General features: G+C 52.1%; 5 protein-coding genes across 5 annotated transcripts; 4 read left to right on the top strand and 1 right to left on the bottom strand.

Moving 5' to 3' along the window:
- Nucleotides 1-2,991: 2,991 nt before the first annotated feature.
- UCRPA7_1933 (putative dna polymerase ii large subunit-like protein) lies at nucleotides 2,992-4,219 on the top strand (the record flags this gene model as incomplete). Its single annotated transcript, XM_007914511.1, has 4 exons — nucleotides 2,992-3,016; nucleotides 3,097-3,263; nucleotides 3,396-4,062; nucleotides 4,113-4,219. 4 exons carry the CDS (start codon nucleotides 2,992-2,994, stop codon nucleotides 4,217-4,219), a joined length of 966 nt encoding a protein of 321 aa, XP_007912702.1.
- A 551-nt stretch (nucleotides 4,220-4,770) lies between these two features.
- Nucleotides 4,771-5,391, bottom strand: UCRPA7_1932 (putative n-terminal acetyltransferase c complex catalytic subunit mak3 protein; the record flags this gene model as incomplete). Its single annotated transcript, XM_007914510.1, has 2 exons — nucleotides 4,771-5,154; nucleotides 5,212-5,391. The coding sequence occupies 2 exons, from the start codon at nucleotides 5,389-5,391 to the stop codon at nucleotides 4,771-4,773; spliced, it is 564 nt and encodes a 187-aa protein (XP_007912701.1).
- A 1,836-nt stretch (nucleotides 5,392-7,227) lies between these two features.
- Nucleotides 7,228-9,177, top strand: UCRPA7_1931 (putative phospholipid:diacylglycerol acyltransferase protein; the record flags this gene model as incomplete). Its single annotated transcript, XM_007914509.1, has 2 exons — nucleotides 7,228-7,542; nucleotides 7,606-9,177. The coding sequence occupies 2 exons, from the start codon at nucleotides 7,228-7,230 to the stop codon at nucleotides 9,175-9,177; spliced, it is 1,887 nt and encodes a 628-aa protein (XP_007912700.1).
- Nucleotides 9,178-10,351: 1,174 nt separating this feature from the next.
- UCRPA7_1930 (putative ldb17 protein) lies at nucleotides 10,352-11,983 on the top strand (the record flags this gene model as incomplete). The annotated part of the gene is made up of 2 exons (XM_007914508.1): nucleotides 10,352-10,354; nucleotides 10,475-11,983. The coding sequence occupies 2 exons, from the start codon at nucleotides 10,352-10,354 to the stop codon at nucleotides 11,981-11,983; spliced, it is 1,512 nt and encodes a 503-aa protein (XP_007912699.1).
- Nucleotides 11,984-13,955: 1,972 nt separating this feature from the next.
- Nucleotides 13,956-16,827, top strand: UCRPA7_1929 (putative ph domain-containing protein; the record flags this gene model as incomplete). The annotated part of the gene is made up of 5 exons (XM_007914507.1): nucleotides 13,956-14,063; nucleotides 14,130-14,613; nucleotides 14,673-15,160; nucleotides 15,211-15,548; nucleotides 15,600-16,827. 5 exons carry the CDS (start codon nucleotides 13,956-13,958, stop codon nucleotides 16,825-16,827), a joined length of 2,646 nt encoding a protein of 881 aa, XP_007912698.1.
- Nucleotides 16,828-19,121: the final 2,294 nt, after the last annotated feature.

The raw sequence follows: 19,121 nt of genomic DNA, 5'->3' as shown, positions 1-19,121 counted from the left end.
CGCCTTAGGCAGTGTGAAGCTCAGATCGCAGTGGCAGCGGCAGGGAGGACAAACGAGGAGAGACGGAGCTCTAGGCCATCGCACTGGCTCACGGGATGATGATCAGGTGTTTGGTGGGGAGCTGTCCGTGCCAGCGAGGGCAGCTGTGTGAAGATGCAAGGACAAGTCGCAATAGAAAGCACACACACTCTAGGAGAATCAGCTATTAGGTGTAGGGGTTGTCCTGTGACAGGAGGACAAAGGCTACTTTGAGGTTCAGGTTGTCTCAGAGAGCAGCTTGACGAAGTTGGGTCATCTTATCTGTGGAAGCACCCAACGTCAGTCTGGCTGTGGGAGGAAATATTTCAGGCACGCTCGCCGCTTTGGCGCTGGGCGCTGGGCGCTGGTCATGGGCGCGACGCTGCTGGTGCTAGGCCCGGCGTTAGCTAGCTTATTACCTTATGTTAGCACCTAACTGAACAACACCACCCCATAAGGCAAAGGAGGTACAGTACCTAGACCTACCCCATGTCGCCTCGCACAATCTGGCTGGCAGCTCAGAGCAAATCACACGGCGGTAGGAGTCACGGCAGGCAGTGCGGCTCCCCTTCTAGAATGACATTGCGTCGAGTCATCCACCAATGACTGGGCTAAGATGGTCTAGAACACACCTGGGCACCTGCAACCTTGGAGCCCCTCCATCTACAAGATCCTTCAATTGCCTGATACACCTACCAGGTCTACAGTCTACTGACACTTTGGCTACAGTTTTATACTCATTGACGGGCATCATGTGGTTCACAGGCCAGGAAGCGGGCTTCTGATATTATACTTGGAGAAAAAGCCACTTGTATGATGTTATTCAAGACCCGTCGTTATTCCAGGCTCCGTTCGTGTGATACAGACATCAGTAGCTATCGCGCTACGGAAGAGCGTCTTGGAATTCCCATAGACATAGCAATTTGTCATAAAAGCTGGTTGACACACACAACAGATCGCCATCCTCCCCATTCGATTGGAAGTCGCTTCCGTAATTCATACTTTTATGCTCCTCAAAACGGCCCAGAACCTGTGTCTTAATGTCATCCGTAGCGTCACCCCTGATTTCTACAACCCGTGCTCCAGCATGCATGCAGGATACCAAGAGCAATGCTCTCCATGCCCCAGCGCCATGCCGCTGAAGTGCCGCGCTCGCATTCAAGCTGATCAACTTCATACGCCAGACCCCTCCCCCAAGATTGAGCTCTGTCAAGAGACGAGCTTGTCGCGCTCCATAGGTTTCGGTAAGCGGTTTGATGGCGAAAACTCGTAGCACATCGTCGTAACTTCCTGTGAGCACAATGTGTGACCCATCGGCGGCCGCTAGAGCAAGTGGCAAAATTGCAGTGACCCCAGCATCATGACCGCTGACTTTCATTGCTGGATAAGGCGCTTGAAATGCTGAGGTGTCGTCTGCCACAGTTCCATCCTCGAGAGTGCACGAGAGATATCTTAGTGTAGAATCATCTCCACCGGAATACAGAGTAAAAGAACCAGCGCCAACGTCGGAATCAACATTGACAAGTGGTAGACTGGGAGAAAACGCTACGCACCACGCTTCCAGGCTGTGCATGATGGTGACATTTTCATACGCTTGGAGGGCATCGTAGACTCCGCTAAGTTGTGCAAGATACACAGCACCGGTTGATGTTGTGACGGCTAGCAGTCCAGTAATCGTAGGATGCCATGCAAACGCAGTAAACAGAACATCATCTTCAACCTCGGGCAGCCGAAGAGAGCTCAGTTTCCTCAATGAATCGGAGCCTCCCGGGGTAGGTGATAGCCGGAAGGTCGTCAAAGTTCCCGTGCTTGATACCACTCCACAAACATCCTGTTTGCCTGGCTGAGGTTGGAAATGAAGATCAAGTATGGCAGAAGGATGGGAGACGGTCTGCACGTGAGATCTGTATGATATGTCAGAGTTTTGGCGTTTGGGAAGAAAAGTATCACTTACACTTGTCGATCTCTAAGATGGTAGACAACGATGCTACCATTTCTACTCTGTGGCTTCTTCACGGCATCTACCCTAGCCTCTGCTTCCCCTCCCTCCTCCCCATCGTTTTCTAAACACCCTCCATGCTCAGCAGAGGATGGCTCGTCCCTCTGTAGATTATATGTGCCGACAACGAAGTAGGGCGGGTGTGCCGGACAGAACTCGATGCAGCTTGGGGGCAGGTCAAGCTCCAGAGACTGTGTAGATGCTATCGAGGTACCCAAGTTGGCCATGTGAAATCAAGCCAAGTCGTTTGAGGTCGTGCTACCGCGATTTATATATGCTAAGCCCATGGAGCTTGGAGGTTCCCATATCGTTCCAGAAAAGGGAAAGGGTTGAACGCGGCAAATTTTAGATCTCCCGTCGATTTGGAACGGATCTGTAGAAGACGGTGGAGTAACACTTGAGCATTCACTGAAATGGTACCTTACTGTGTACCTAGGTATGTACCTTAGGTAGGGAGCGAGCGAACACCCCACTAAGAGACCCCTGCAGCCCTGTAAATCGTCAGCCACTGATGCCATCTTCCACTTCCCCGGAACCCCCCTGTTGTCCAACTACCTGCTGTCCAAGTACCTTCCATCCCTCCTTTACCGCTCTTTCTTCCAGGTTTGAGGGGCATATGCAGCATGCATGTGCGCGTGCGTGCAGGGGATATTGGAAGCTCACAGGCAACCGCAACAACAAAGCTGCAGGTGCTATGCAGCAGCTTTGCTCTCAACAATGAAGAACCCTAGAAGTCTCTATCTATGCATCTTTCCATCAGGCTGGCCTTGATGGTCAATGAATTGTAAGCCCCGCCTTCTCAACCTGTGCACACATGTATCTACTTCAGGGCCCTCACCAAGAAACAATCTCACACAATTTCCAGGCGCATGTCATGTTGACAAACAAGTAGGATCATACCTTTTTGTCACAATCTCAGCAAAACAGCTTCTGATTTACTGCACACGATAAGGTCATAAGCAGCGCTTCCGACCATGGACTCCGATTCGGACTTCTACGGTAAGCGTTTTCTCTATTCAGGCATTTGAACTACTCATCACAAGAGCTTTAACTGATAGCTTCGAATTCACACGAATCAGGGGACGAGGAAACTGTTGCGAATCTAGAGGCGCGTGTAGCTTCCTTCGACGTCAAAGCCTTCTGGAAGGAGCAAGGTCTTCTTGGCATGGCCATGCCTCAGAGACAGGCGCAACCTCAACCAGCTCCTGCTACCCTTCACAACCCATATGAAGGCTGGCCAGATGCGGTAGGTGACATGTAAACTCCGATGTTATTATTCTTCCTTGTATTGCATCCAACGTGCTAATACTCCCCCCTTCTGTCAACGACCTCCTCACATATCCTGAGTCAATAAGACTTGCTAACCCAACTACAATAGTGGCAACTAACCGAGTCTATTGAGCAATTCCTTGCTCGGCTTCCCCCGGAGACCACGGATGTTAGCGAAGATATCGGGTGGATCTGGATATGCAATCCTTTCATTCGTCGACGGGGCAAGGCTCTTGATGACCATCAGAAAGCTGGCCGAGGGGAGGATGAGGCCCCAGAGGAGATGGGCACTCAACTGGCACTCTTCAAAGAAGGCGGCACCGAGAGGCTGCACATGCTTACAGATTTTGTCAACCACGCCAAAAAGAGCGGCAAGGCGAAGACGGCAATCTCCCGCGAGGTGAACCAGGAGCGAGAGGCGGCCGTGCAGCAGATCTATGCCCTTGCGCAACACTTGCGTGTGAGAACGGGCAAGGTGATTGATTATGCCCCGATAGACAATTCTGCAAAGCTCACAAGGTTACAGTGGATGCTCTTCGTGGAACCAAAGAATGTCAATGTAGTCTGGGAGATTGTGGCTCGAGCTACAGCCCAGAACGAACTGGGGATTGCGGCAAAGGTCGCCCCTAGGGACGGTGCAGACTCAAGACGGGCTCACCTAATCTGCATATACACCTACAACTTCATGGACAAAGATGATGTAGGCAGAGTGCTGGTGCGTTTGAGACAGCTGGAGCTCGTACGTACTGGCGGTAAGCCAATCTATTACAAGGCTGGTAAGTCTTCCCCTTCATCGCTAGCAGATTGCACTGGCTAATCTTGAAAGATGCCCTTACCCACCTCGGCATCAACAGTGGCAATGTGTGGGAGTTTCGAGCGTCATTGTACAACTCCAACGAGATCTTCGGATATCTCAAATCCAAAGAACATTAATATATGACATGAGATGCGGCATGAGCTAGGATGGATGACTTGCCAAGGTCAATGGGAATTGTGGCTTCACCGGCGAAATGATTCGATATACCCCAATTGTGCGGTTTGCTGAGAACCTCCGTAAGATCATTGCCTTTATGTCGAGGCGTTCTAATATTTTGCCGTTTGCTTGCTTTAATCAGTCAAAGAGGGAAGGTGTTTAGTTATAATGCTCTCGAGAATGATAGACTTTTTGGCTTTCTGAAAATATAACGCCTGACGCCGCCAAATATGCATACCAAATGCTGAGCTCCTTGAGACCGATGCTATGATGAATCAAGTGACTTGATAAACCTCCAACCCACAATATGCGCATGCAATCTCTTAGCTAGCTGTCTCCTTTGCCTTAATATCGGAACGATAAATCTCCATCTCAGCTGCCATACAAGTTACATACTGCTCGCAAAGCGGTGTATGGTATATCGCCGACAAGGCTGGACTGGATTGTGGATGTGACCATCGTACTCTTTATTTCCTGCACGGCAGGGCACGTCCGTCATGTTGAATTGTTCCTACCGCTCGTTCTCATCAAGGGCAAGATCGCTTGCGGCTTCTGGATCGATCGACTTCAGCAATAACACGAGCCGATATGCGCTGTTCCCGTTCAGATAGTACCGGTGGAGTTTCTTCGAGCGTAGAAACCCTAGCCGCTCGTACAACCTCATCGCTGGGACGTTGGTCTCCTCCGTCTCGAGGACCACCTCGTCAGCGTTCCTATGCGCCATGGCATCGATGGCCTTCTTGACAAGCGCCGTGGCCACCCCGCGGCCACGGAAGGCTGACGATACAGCCAGCATTGCGATGTAGCCTCGCCGGGTTGGTGGGGAATGGGACGAGTGTGTTTCTAACTTGCAGACGATGACGCCTATCAAGGATGAATCGGCGGGGTTCAGAGCCTGGAATCATCACATGTCAGCCTTGCCCCTCAGCAGCGATGCCATAGCAAGCCTTACCATGAAACATAGATGCCCCCACTGATAGAGAAAGTATCGGTATACGTATATGCTGTACGGCTCGCTCAGGTCCTTGGAAATGAGCGCCCGGATGGCGGGGAGATATTGCGCCTCGAGGCCATGCTCGTATTGGATGTAGCGCAGCTCGCTGGGCAGCTCGGCGACGTCAGCAAGATCCATTTCCCCTCGAGCGGCTCTTCACGGCCAGGATGGGGAGTGGATTGAAGGTCGAGAGAAGTAATGGTCCGTGTCAGCTCATGACAAGCTCCGGAAGGAAGAAGCCCCGCGTGTGGAAGACGAGACAGCCGGGAGCGGTATGGAAACGGGGGGTGAGACCACGGCGTATTGGCACCTGAGGTATGGGATCAGAACAGCGGCTTGCTGACGGTGGAGAGGGACAAGAGGCGCCGACCTGAATTGTCTGACAGCCATTGACCAGTCAGGTCCGCAACGGCAGCCCAATTCCAGAATCGCCTCCACCCAAGAAGCGCCCAGCTGTTCTGCCGTCCGATGAGCAGACCGTAAGAACCCACTGGTAGTAGCAGGACCACCAAACAGAAAGCGTGTGAGCGGATGTGAGTGGGAGTGCGGTTCTGCCCTGTCTGCCGCTTTCACATGCAAAATTGCACACTTGATCATGTGTCGCATTTCTGGCTGCCAGATCTGGACGCCTGGACCCGCAGTTGGTGGAAGCCCGAACCACCCTTAAAGGTACCTCGCAATATGTTCTACCACCACTGGTGTTATTCCTACCTAGGTAGCCTATCTAGCTACCACCTGAAGTAGGAATATGAAAACATCGTAATGCAATTCACACAGCAGTCCACTCCGGGCAAAGCCGACAAGATTAGGCATCTCAACATTCGCAGCAGTGCAAGGTCCTTGATGAAGGTGGGATGAAATCTCAGCTACGAGGGAAAGAGGACGTGAGCTCAGTCCCTCCATCAGAGGCTCGGCATTTGAAATTGGAGTCAAGTGCTGTATCATAGAATTTTGAGGAAACCAGTAGCATTACCAAGCCTCTAGAAGTTCGGGCGGACCAAAGGCAGGCGGTTCTGCAGAGAACGATACTTGAGGGGAATATGTGAGCAAGAACTCGAACGCGACTCCAAGTCACAGATCTCAAACAGCTACATGAAGCCAGTTACAACCAAATCCTGCAAAACAACTAGGCATCCCGCATAGCCTCAAGGACTCGAGCAATGCCATCAAAAATAGTCAAAAACTATCTTTGATCTAGCATAGTTTTATATTAATACGAAATATTAAGTAAGCTCTTTTCTAGGACAGAAAGACATACCAGCCAAACTAGTAAAGTAGGAAGATGAGCAAGTTCACGAAGTGAGAAACAGTCCAAGGCAGGATTTCATGACCATATTGTAGCTCACCATAGCGAATACTCCGAACTCATTCAGGAATAACCGCCACGCGTCGCCTTCCAAACACTGTCCAGAAATGAAAAAGCAATATAAAGTCACATAGTCTGGTATTCCTTCATACGGACCGAATTGCTCGTGCAACCTGAGTATTTGGCGTGGGGCTGCTGAAGGCTGGTATGCGGTAGATACTCCATTTGGACTAACAGCGCTGTGCCGCGGTCAAATTGCCGCGCTGGCTTGCCCGACCCTAACGTCGAATGGGGGGTTTTCTGCCCTGTCACGTTGACGTCAGCTACTGATCCTGGTGAAAGCTTGGTTGGTCCCCCCAAAGCTCTGCGGGCGGCCTGCGGATCAGCCATCGCCAGCATGCACGCTGTTAGCCAGGGGACCTTAGTCAGGACGCCTCCTACAACTCCTCCAACGGTGTAGATCTGCCAAGCTGCCTCTATTCCTTTCTCGGGAATCATTTCTACCGCAATTCATCTTGAACTATTCAAGATAGGCTCCCCAATCTCGGCGTCGCGTCTGAGTGCCTTGTGTCGTAAGAGGTTCTTTGCTTCGCCGACTGCCAACGCGCAACCGCCAACAACACGCTTCAGAAGGCAATGTGAAGCACGCTGAGACGCCTTCATAGACGATGGCCACCACCCTCCGTCGTCGAGCAGTCGGCGGCCCCGACGACTCTCCCTCCGAGTCTCCCGTTTCCACCCCGCGAGATGAGAGCCCGGCTAAGCCGGGACAGAAGGTTAAGGTCGTTCACCACAAGGAGAAGACACGGAAGCGAAGAACTACCGCCATCTTCCTACTCGGTAGTCTGTTTGGGATCATAGCCGCTGGTTTCTTTGCGAAGAACAATGATCTGATAGACTTCCCCGAGTTTGGCGAACTGAGCATGGACAGTTTGTTCGACGTCATGCCTGCCGGGCTGGCAAAGGATATGCGCGATCTGATGGTATGTCGCTCCTCACGTTTGCGCCTGTCCTCTGCTGCGAGACTGATACCCTATGCTTTCTAGAAAGGCGAACGCGACTTCGTTGACAGCTACGATGCGTTTTCTGTCGGTCTCAAAGCTCGATCCGAAGGCCTCGACGCACATCATCCCATGATTATGATTCCTGGGGTGATCTCCACAGGCCTGGAGTCGTGGGGAACGGCTAATGTATCTCGCCCATACTTCCGAAAGCGCCTCTGGGGTTCGTGGACTATGATGCGCGCTTTGGTCATGGACAAAGAAGTCTGGAAGAGGCATATTATGCTTGACAAGAAGACCGGTCTAGATCCTCCGGGGATCAAGCTCAGAGCGGCGCAAGGGTTCGATGCGACAGACTTTTTCATTACTGGATACTGGATATGGAACAAGATTTTTGAGAACTTGGCGTCTCTGGGCTATGATCCAACCAATTCCTTCACAGCTGCCTACGACTGGCGGTTGTCGTATGCGAACCTGGAGGTTCGAGATCAATACTTCACTAGGCTCAAGCTCTACATCGAGATGGCCGTGTACGCTTCCCACCGGAAGGTCGTTCTTGTATCACATAGTATGGGGAGTCAGGTCCTGTTCTACTTCTTCCATTGGGTTGCTTCAGAACAAGGCGGCCGCGGTGGTGATGATTGGGTAGAGACCTTCGTTGAGGGGTGGATAAATGTGAGCGGCTGTATGCTTGGCGCAGTGAAGGACCTTGCTGCCATGCTTTCAGGGGAGATGCGCGACACAGCACAGCTCAACTCCTTTGCCGTATATGGGTTGGAAAAATTCCTCAGCAAGGAAGAGAGGGCTGAGATTTTCAGGGCTATGCCGGGCATGTCGTCGATGTTGCCCATGGGAGGAGATGCTGTATGGGGTGACGCGAACTCAGCCCCAGATGACCAGCCGGGTCAAGAATTGTCCTTTGGATCTTTCCTGAATTTCCGGAAGGGCGAGAATTGGACAACTCCCGACAACAACCTTACTGTTGCTGGCGCCCTGGAATACATGTTCAACACGACAGAGGACTGGTACCAGGATCAGTTGAAGGGCAGCTACTCACATGGCGTCGCTCATACAACGGCTGAAGTTGAGGCGAACGAGCACGACCAGCGAAAGTGGATCAATCCTCTGGAAACAAGACTTCCACTCGCACCCAGTCTCAAAATATATTGCTTCTACGGCGTTGGAAAACCGACTGAACGTGCATACTATTATCGAACGCCTGAATTTCCGAAGCTGACAAACTTGAATATCACAATAGATACAGGCTTGACCAAGGACGAGGTTGATCATGGCGTTATCATGGGCGAAGGTGATGGGACCGTTAACCTTATGAGCACTGGCTACATGTGCAACAAGGGTTGGCATATCAAGCGATATAATCCCGCCGGCGTCAAGGTGACCGTTGTCGAGATGCCACACGAGCCTGAGAGGTTCAATCCTCGTGGCGGGCCTAACACAGCCGATCATGTTGATATTCTTGGCCGGCAGACATTGAATGAGATGATACTCAGAGTTGCCGCTGGCAAGGGAAATACTATTGACGAGTACGTCGTGAGCAACATCCGGCAATACGCGGACAAAGTCAAGATCTATGAAGAAGATGAATACTTGTTATAGACACTGAGGCGTAGTGTTCTGATAAGATCTCTGGCTTGGCCGGGATTTGATGAAAGGCAGAAGGATGACTTTGGCGTTTTGGATCATCCAGGCTTGGAAATGGAATGCTTCTCGGCATGAAATGTGATCGGTGTTGATTCCGCAGACAGTGCGATAGAATTTATACCCGCTCCTCAACAAATGGTGACAAGGTTCATAATGATACAGATTTACCTATTAATACATATATGGTCCTAGAATATGAGATATGTAACAGTGACAACGAATCTGCAAGTGATTGAAAGGGGAAACTGTTTCTGAAGGTAAGGGTCTGGGGATACTGTTCGAGAGCCCTTGTGAGACGCTCGATTTTCAAGAGATGTCAAACGCAATCTGGCATATCTCACCTCGTCGGTGCGTAGTGAACTAGACAGAACATGTCTAAACTCGAGGGGATTCCACACGGCAACCTATCGGGCCCGCACCAGCAGAGAGAGCATCGGAGGATGGCGCCGGTGTAGTTTCGAACTGTGTCCAAGCTACGGTATCGATTGCGCATGGCTACAGTGAGAATGTGACTGCATGGTATGGCATCTCATCTTCTCATACAGTTAAAGGAAGAAATGAAGGGATGTAATTCAGAGCGCACGCTCTATTATGGGATTTCTGAGGTTGTAGCTAAACTAACCATATTGAAGGACATCTGTATATTTTGTGGGTGCATCGAGATGCTTGACTATAGCAAGCTTGGCTAATCAAGCGGATGAGGCTTGCCGACGTTGAATGTGAGAAGTCGGACGGGTAGCGGCAATGAGATCACGCATACGCAGTGTGGTATAATTAGGCGATGCTAGCCCCCGTCCATGCATTAAAAACGCCTGGCCACGCACCTGGAACTCCAATGGTATCACAGCTTCAAGACCATTTTGCCCCGCCGCCGGCGTGTGCACCCGCCTTCGCTGATTCGAACGTCTCTTCCCCCCTCATCCCACTTCCACCGGTCCAGCCATTTCTCGTGCGCACCACCATCGCAAGACAAGGGCGGCGACCCTACATACTCCTCACGAGCCTCATGCTTTGCTTCTGTCGGCGCGTTTCTCGTGATGTCAGTTTACACGTTCTCAGCTTTGTCCGTCTAAGAGAATGGCGGACTTCGATGTCTCGTATACGGTGGAGGATGAACAGCAATTCTGGGATGGTTGGTGCCCCCGGTCATGCAGCAATTGCTGCTGACTGTCACATGCCCCCTTGTTTCCTCATCGTGTGATTGCATCGCATTCAGTAAAGGATGGAGATCTAACAGTCTACAGAACTGCAGGAGATTGTGTCCGCTCAATGCGCCGACCACGAGTTGATCGATAACACCCTGCGTGGCTGGCTCTACCTTGTGGCAACTTATCGAGACAACTACTTAAATAGCGAGGACGATGTTGCCGCGTGCTCACAGAAGCTCATTGACAGCAAGGTATTTTGCGAGAATCAGGAATATGTGCGGACACAGATCATCTACAGCCTGCTCCAGGAAGACGAGACGAGCTCGCTGAACGTCATTGCGAACTTTCTTCTCCTCGATGGGCGCTCCGACGAGTCGACATTCAAGCGCATGATTGATGAAGGTTGCTTTCCGAGACTAGTCGAGCTTATCAACGGACGGAGGGACGATGACCTGCGTCTGCACAGGCTTCTGCTCGAGCTAATGTACGAGATGTCTCGCATCGAGCGACTTCGCACCGAGGACCTTCTGCAGGTCGACGACAACTTCGTCCTTTACATGTTTCAATTAATAGAGGGGCTATCCGACGATGTGGACGATCCATACCACTATCCCATCATACGGGTGCTCTTGGTTTTGAACGAGCAGTACATGGTGGCGTCTACCACCGCCGCAGTCGATCCAGGCTCGCCGACAGCACCGATGACAAATCGGGTAATCAAGATACTCAGTCTTCACGGGCCATCGTTCCGCACGTTTGGCGAAAATATCATTCTGCTTCTGAATAGAGAGACAGAGACCTCGCTCCAGCTGTTGATTCTTAAGCTGTTATACCTCTTGTTCACAACAAAAGCTACTTATGAGTACTTCTATACGAATGATCTGCGCGTTCTGTTGGATGTCATCATTCGAAACCTTCTGGATCTGCCGGACGAATCCATGTCGCTAAGGCATACCTACCTTCGTGTGCTATATCCCTTATTAGCACACACTCAGTTGAGCCAGCCGCCACACTATAAGCGGGATGAGATCCAGAAGGTCCTGTCCATTCTGGGAGGCGAGGGAAATGTTCACTTTGATCCAGCTGACGAGACAACGGTCCGGCTAGTGGAGAGAGTGTCGAAGGTGAAGTGGCTGAATGAGTCCGGAGAAGTCGAAGTCGCACGCAAGTTCCTTGGCATCAGTCTATCGCACTCGCAGGCCGCAAGCAACATCAGCGTTGTCGACGTGGCTGCCGTGATGGAGAAGCCCGGTGTCAAGACCCCGAGCCGCAGAGCCGACTTTGATCCCGAGCTCAAGGACGATGAGAGTAGTTCACCGACGTCGGACGTTACTTCAGACGATAACAAGACCGATATCAAGACCGATATCAAGGTTCAAGAAGCACCGCCCAGGCCGAAAAAGATACTGCCTCAGGTACCCAAGCATCGACATGGCATTCCCACGATTACACAGACCTTACATATCAATGGCAATGGCACTAAGAAACTCCCTCCGAAAGCTCCTCCGCGGAGGAGAACAAAAGCGAAGCCTTCAAACCCCGTAGCGAGCGATTCGCCCGGGACATTACATGAGGGAGTTCCATCAGTCCCGGCCCCAGCACCTGTTTCTTAATCATACACTCTAATTCAACGGCTGTTTTCTGGGAGAATTAAGAAGATATCCATGAGATTGGTCCTTGCCAGGATGTTCACGAGTTCAGCAGCGGAGTTTTGGTATATCGATTGGGCCGTGTGGAGCATTCTGCCCCCTTCTACTTTGCCCTCAGCCAACATTGATTGGCATGATTAGCATAGCACGGCGTTTTGAGGCTTTGATTTCTACTTGTTTATTACCGTTGACTGATGAAGGCCATGATGGCCGGGGCTTCTAGACAGCATATCCTATATAATCGGGATAGGATATACTTAGCAATCAGCAGGCGTATGTTCAGCCGGGCAGAGTTCTGCCCTCGAATTGAGACTTGTACCCTGTTGAATTAATGCCTCCAGTGCTTTGCGTTATTTCTTGCAGATTTTGCGTTCTGTGGATCATGCCACTAGGCAGCCTATTACAAAGTTTGCAGGTTTCAAAGCGTACGCCAACTTTAGGCCGGAGGAAGCTATCGTGACTTTTGTGGCGCCTTCACTACGGCATCTATTGCCGGGTCCAGCCCGGGCAGGCCAATTGTTAAGGGCACTGGACTCCGTTCAATCATATCACGCTACGAAAGGATGTGCAGAGCGAACGTTGCACTTGTTCTTGGTCTCGGGGAGACAAGACGGATTAATCGGCTCGTTGGTGGGTTGCACTTGGTGTAGGCCCATTCCGTTTGCGAACAGCTATCGAATCCTGGGTCTGGGGGAGCAGCCAGTTGCAGGCGGGCGATGACGGCATTGGAGTTGAGAGAAACCTTAGGTGCGCTGATGTTCCAGGCGAGCAGGGATCTGGCTGGGGACCGCTTCAGCTGTGCGCCGCCAATGAGATGCGGAGCTCGACATTGAAATACGTCATCCCTTGGGCTGGGGACGCGCACTAAGATATGAGATATGCAAGTGCCCAGAGCTCAGCATACATAGGTAGGTACTCACAGCAGATATGATATAGCTGCCTCACAGAGAACGAGAGAAGCCTGATGCAGCAAGACTTCCCTCGGCCTGTGTATTGATACAACTTCCTCGATGATGATGATAATGAATGATACTTGGAGGATCTCTCATTCCTGCAATGTTCGTAGGCGGCTTGAGGGTAGCTCGAATGGTTCGTAAGTGAAGGCAAATTGGTATGCATGGCGAGGTAGGTAATTTAGCGAAAAGGAAGGGTCTTTCTCGAATGGGCGGGCTGTGCTCTCGTAGTGCCGGTTTCGCCGTAGTCTGTGCTGCAACGCACATCATCATCTCTTCATGTGCTTGATTTGCCGAGACAGAGGCCAGACGAGCAAAAAGCGGGGAGAAGAGAACCAACTATTGGAAAACTTACGACTGAATGAGTGAGTGAGGGTGAGGCCAAGCAGGAAAACGGGCAGTTTTGCCTGCATTGGCATCATTGAAAGAGGGAAAGTGAAGAGAGCGACAGAAAGATGAGATGAGGGCAGCCTTGGTACATAATTACCGGATGGACGTGGTGCACCAACCCCCTACTAACGTTATAGGTTCCCTTAGGTAGCAGCGGGTTGCAGCAGCCAGCACATGCAATACCCAAGAACCCTGGTCGTCATGAGCGTCTTCTCCACGTAATTTTGTCTGCATCGCCCTCTCTCATCTCCCACCCCCAGACTGCAAACTGCCCGGCTGCTGCCAGCAATTGCAACTCCAAACAAAATTGTCGTCGGCGACGCTTCAACTGCGACGGCATCGAAGCTCTCTGTGCGCGCACATTCCAGCAGCACCGTGGCCCATACCTACTAACCACTAACATCACTTACAGGATCGGGCTCTTAGACTTTTCCGTCGGCGGCAGATCGTACATGCTTGCATTAGGCCTGTCTTACTGTTAGTCTGGGCCTAAGCCAACTGCGACTCAGGGACGCCATTGCGTCAACACAAAACCTAGCTCTCCTCTCCTCTCCCTCCTGCGCCGCCTTTACCTGGCCGGAGCTCCCATTCTCATGGCGACTGCCAAATCTCCACTTGCCTCTCCCTCCTCACACCTCTCCCAGTCCAGAGGAGGATACAGCGCTGCTGCCACGCCGTCCGCCAGTCTTGGGACAGCTACAGTGAGCAGGACTCCAAGCCACGCCGGCAGCTACTTCACTCCCCCGCATCAGTCACACCAACATCAGCAGCAGCAGCAGCAAGGGATCGTAGCCGCTGACGACGACCCGACCCTCGCAAACACGCTCGCCAACTCACACCTGGGCGCAACATCTCCCCTCGCGGACGCTCACCTTACCGCTCCAGTGCCAATCAGGCCGGCCAAGTTCACCGAAGAGTGGGACGCCAGCCAGCGCGGTAGCTCCATCATTGAAGGTGGGCCAGCCAACAACATGAGCAGCATCCAGCGTTCCAACTCCTACTCCGGCTCGGCGACCGGGACCGAGACGGCCAGCCAGCTGCCGTCACGGTCGAACACGCTCAAGAAGAAGGCGTCTCTGCGCAGAGGAGGCAGCCTGAAGCGCAGCGGAAGCCGGCGGAGCATGAAGGCAGGGAGCGTCAGGAGTCTTGCTCTGCAGTCTGCCACAGATGAAGACGAGATTCATAGCGCCTTCTTTTGCCCTGTGCCTACAACCGGTAACCCAACTGAGGCTCTCGCCAGTCGTTTTCAAGGTAGGTTGCAGTCATACAGTTAATTCAGACTTATGTGCCCAGTATTGACCTTTGTCTAGCCTGGCGCAAGATTCTCAAAGATCTTATTACGTATTTCAAGGAAATTCAAGCATACTACGAGCATCGGTCCAAGTCGCTACTGAAGCTCGCGAACGTCCTGAACAATGTTCAAACACCGGCCGGTTTCCTCGCATCCGGCGGACTAGATGATGCACTGCAAGTGCTGAGACAATACAACAAGCAGGCCATTGTCGAGGCGAATAAGGGTAGAGATATTGAAGAGGACGTGGTTCTTGCTCTCACCGGTTTGCGAAGCGACCTGCAGCAGAAAATCAAGGAAATCAAGAATCTTTCGGGAGACTTCAAAAATTCGGTAGAAAAGGAAATGGAGGGTACGCGGAGAGCTGTCAATGCCTTGCAGGAGGTCCTCGGCCAGAGCGACCTCGATACATCCCTCACGACAGGCAAGCAAGATCCCTATCTGCTGCGCCTTGCGGTGGACAGGCAGCTTGAGAAGCAGATTGATGAAGAGAATTATCTCCATCAGGTCAGCCAATTCTTTGAACTTCCTTGAGTAACAGGACTAACAATAACCAGGCATATCTAAATCTTGAGAACTCGGGTCGCGAGCTGGAGGCAATTGTGGTTGGTGAGATTCAGAAATCCTACAATGCCTATGCTGGCATCCTCAAGAGAGAGTCAGACGCCGCATATAGCGCAATCGAAGACTTGCGAACTGGGCCCATTGCTATGCCCAAGGATCATGAATGGGCTGCGTTTGTGCGGAAGGATGAGCAATTCGTGGATCCCGAGATTCCTATCCGTTCCGCACAATTTATTCATTATCCGGGGCGTGATCACTTTGCTTCGCAGGAGATTCGAGCAGGGCTGTTAGAGCGCAAGACCAAGTACCTCAAGAGCTATACTGCTGGATGGTGAGATATTCCCCTTTCCAATCCTCGATCCCTCACTAATTGCAACATTAGGTACGTACTTTCCCCAACTCATCTACATGAGTTCAAGTCTGCGGATAAGACCCAAGCGCCTCTCATGTCACTATACTTGCCGGAGCAGAAATTAGGGTCTCATTCTTCGGGAGGCGGTTCGTCGAACAAGTTCGTTCTCAAAGGTCGTCAGACAGGTGGTATGCACAGGGGTCACACTTGGGTATTTCGCGCTGAAAGCCATGATACGATGATGGCATGGTATGAGGACATCAAGGCGCTTACCGAGAAATCGCCCCAAGAGCGTAGCGATTTCGTGCGCGGTCATTCCCGAAGTTTTAGCCGATCCTCCCAACGCTCGTTCAGCAGCGACGGCGTTGTCGACGAAGACGACGACGAACCCTACTCGGCGCACAACTCGGCAGCCGCTATCAAGCCTCAACCACAGCAAGACGTGCTTCCGAGGCGTCCTTCACCAGGTGGGCGATTCCCATCTGATATCCAGGTCAACGCACAGCGAGGCTTACAGGCTCCTCTCTCGCCGTCTAGTGTAAGCTCTGGGTTCGATAATCAGGACCGCGAGGTCATTGCAGCAGCAGGTGCTCTGCCCGGGAGCGGCGTGGGTCAGGAACCAGCCGGCGAAAAGGATGGGCGTTTTGGGTACGGAAGCACTGCGTATACACCAATGAATGAAGCCTCTTCACACGCTGCCATTGTAAGCCAGGAAGCGCAAGAGGATGGTGTGAACCCTTATACGAGCCAGCCGATCCAACAGCATGGCTCAACCGATTTTGCGAATGCCGCGGCAGCGAACTCTGCTTCCGGAGCAGGCGTGGGAGACGCCACAAGCAATCCTGCCAACAGGACACCTCATGGGTACGAGGATCAACAGAGGAACTCTTACGTTGTGGTCAATGGCGAATCAGCGTACGGCCAGCGCAGAGCTCCAAACTCGACATCCGGCAACAGCTCCGCTCGTAACTCATTTGCGGCTGGTGATGATGCTGGTTTCGGTGTAGCTGCTACAAACCTGAATGGTACGACGAACAGCAACGCATCGGCTTTTGGACAGCAGCCAGCGAAGGCTGATCCGCGGGTAGTCCCAGGCCCGGTCTTGGCCTCTCACCAGCAGCAGGTAGACGGGGCTGCTTATTACGGTGGTGGAAAGGCGACCCGTCCGACAGCTGGGGCAAGGACTGACAGTGGTGCCCCCACCATCTCCAATCTCCACATCCCCGGAGAGTACCCAAAGGCAACACCGCTGAACTAGACAGGGTGCCGCGAGACGCGTTGAGGTAGTTTTCTTTGCTTTACGTTTATCTTTACAATGATTGGCCGCATTGGGGTCAAGGTCTCTCGCTTCCTCTTGTCTCCTGGACTTATTGGTCTTCCCTTGCTTGCATTGTTTGATTCCCGCATGTATTTAGATGAGTATTCAGTTTAACGACAACCCGAGTTCACATTGCTTCCTTGCTTATCGAAACCCGAAATGAAATTGAGAAATCATTTTTGATAGTTCTGCCGATCTATAGTCTCAGCTTTGCGCCTTTTGACCACGACTGTTCCCAGTAAGCTAGATGATGCTGGTCACTAAGGTACGGAGACACAACACAAACTGTTGCTTTGAATGAATACGAGTCTTAGGATCCGTGAATCTTGTTTTATCAAACGAATATGACAGCTCTTGCAATCATGATTCCCGGACAGCATGGTGACCCAGCACAAGGTGGCGTGTGGCTTCACCGTTGAAATGCACCGGCCTATACTTGCGTCTTCATTGTGCAACTGTCTCGGAGGTCACCAAGATGGGGGAATAAGCTTTTCACGGCAGGCGTACCACCACCACATTCGAGCCTCAGCATTGGAATCGAACCACTAGATCGTGGTGGCATTCCCACCCGCTGCGGGCCAAACGGCGAGTGTTAAGAAGAGCCGGCGTGAGCTCTGCACCACCCGCCCTGAACGATGCTTGGCCGCTGTGCCTTGCAGATGGCCCAATCGGCATTGAAAAAGACGTGAGGTGTAATACGGTGTACTACCGGAAGACAAGCCAGAGACAAGCTTCTTGACCTGCCGAATCTGGGTCCAAGTCTACTATAGAGCATAGAAAAGAAACGACAGAGCCTTGCTAGTGTCAGCCAAGGGGCTCGCTTTACATCCACCGAACGACATGTGCGATGAGAACTCAAAAAGATGAGTACCGAGGAATGCATGATCGAGCTCAGATCTAGTGTGTTCCTTCCTGATAAACGAAGGTTGACACCACCACTCTTTGAGTGAGTCGGAGCTGGAATATGCCTTGTCTTGTCAGGAGGAATCTAGGCTAGGACTAAGTAGATGATGACCCTGCTCGTTGGTTCGACCATGGTGGGGATCAACCAGCGGCCGGCCCTGGTACCGGTAGTCAGACAAGCATATACCGTACCATACTGTGATGGCCATTGTCAGTGGCTTCGTGGCCCGGTTCCGTCGACCGAGGGGCTATCCCAGAGGAAGATCATGCCAAATATATCGACGTTAGTCCGTGCGTGCCCTTGTCCGTCTCCGCGGCTGTGAGGGACTTCCTAGGTAGCCTGGGAACCTAGCGGCCCTCGGAGTCGTGATCCTACCTACAGTAGGTAGGGGGGTCCTCACTTTATCGCATTTGATAAGGAAACCTAGTACTACCTACCTACCTGCCTAGGTACCAAGGCACCCTGATTAAGGTTGAATACAAGAACCTGAATACTCGAGCTGATGTCATTGCACTCCGGCATTTGCGGCGGATCGTTGTGATCCGAAGAGCGGAGAACAAGTGAGAGTCTCTCAGCACCGACAGAAGTTCGATCGAGGTCGCATTCCGAGGGACGATTTATCAGCTTGAGCAGACAAGACAAAGGGAAGAAAAGTAAAACAGATTGGGGATGTCCGGCAAAGGGCAGCTAAGCTAAGGCCCAGGGCACAGGACGCAGGCTGAAACCAGAAGGGATTGGCAGTCATGGAAGCGCCACCAAGCGCCTCAAGCGTCGCGGCCGATTGGACCACTGCGGGTGTCCTGCAGCGCCAACAACAACCTCCTTCGACTTCTTCTTCCCACCACCATGTGCACTCCTCCCCAGTACTCGGGGTGTTCAGCCTCACGGCCCTGGCATTGGTCACTGCCAATCTGACACCCCAGGTCCCCCCGTTGCTTGTCCGCCGCCATGTCCTGCAGCCCAGGGCTGTGCTGATCACTATCACACGATCCCAAGGACCCGAAGCGAGCAAGAAACGACGTCCGTGAGCTGCGAGGTGCGCGCTACCCAGGTAGCTAGCTAGCCGGGAGACCAGGTCTTACCCTCATCGCGGTTCGTAGGTGCCTGCCAGCCTGCTGGCCATGCCACCATCGAAGCTATCGAACGGCTGCAGCCCGTTGTCATTACCGGCTCAGAGGATCGTCATCACTATTGAGCATTGACACGGAACAAGCCCTTCTCTCGTTGGTATCTGTCCTCTTGTTTGTCGCACGAGAAAGACACAAGCCTACTATTGCGCTCAAGAAGGGCCGAGGCCGACATCATTACTCGTATTTGCTCGATGCAGGAC

This window comes from Phaeoacremonium minimum (genome assembly GCF_000392275.1).
Source record: "Phaeoacremonium minimum UCRPA7 unplaced genomic scaffold PA7_03_scaffold_140, whole genome shotgun sequence".
In the NCBI taxonomy this organism is placed as follows: Eukaryota; Fungi; Ascomycota; class Sordariomycetes; order Togniniales; family Togniniaceae; genus Phaeoacremonium; species Phaeoacremonium minimum.
This window is presented reverse-complemented; position numbering and strand designations above follow the sequence as displayed.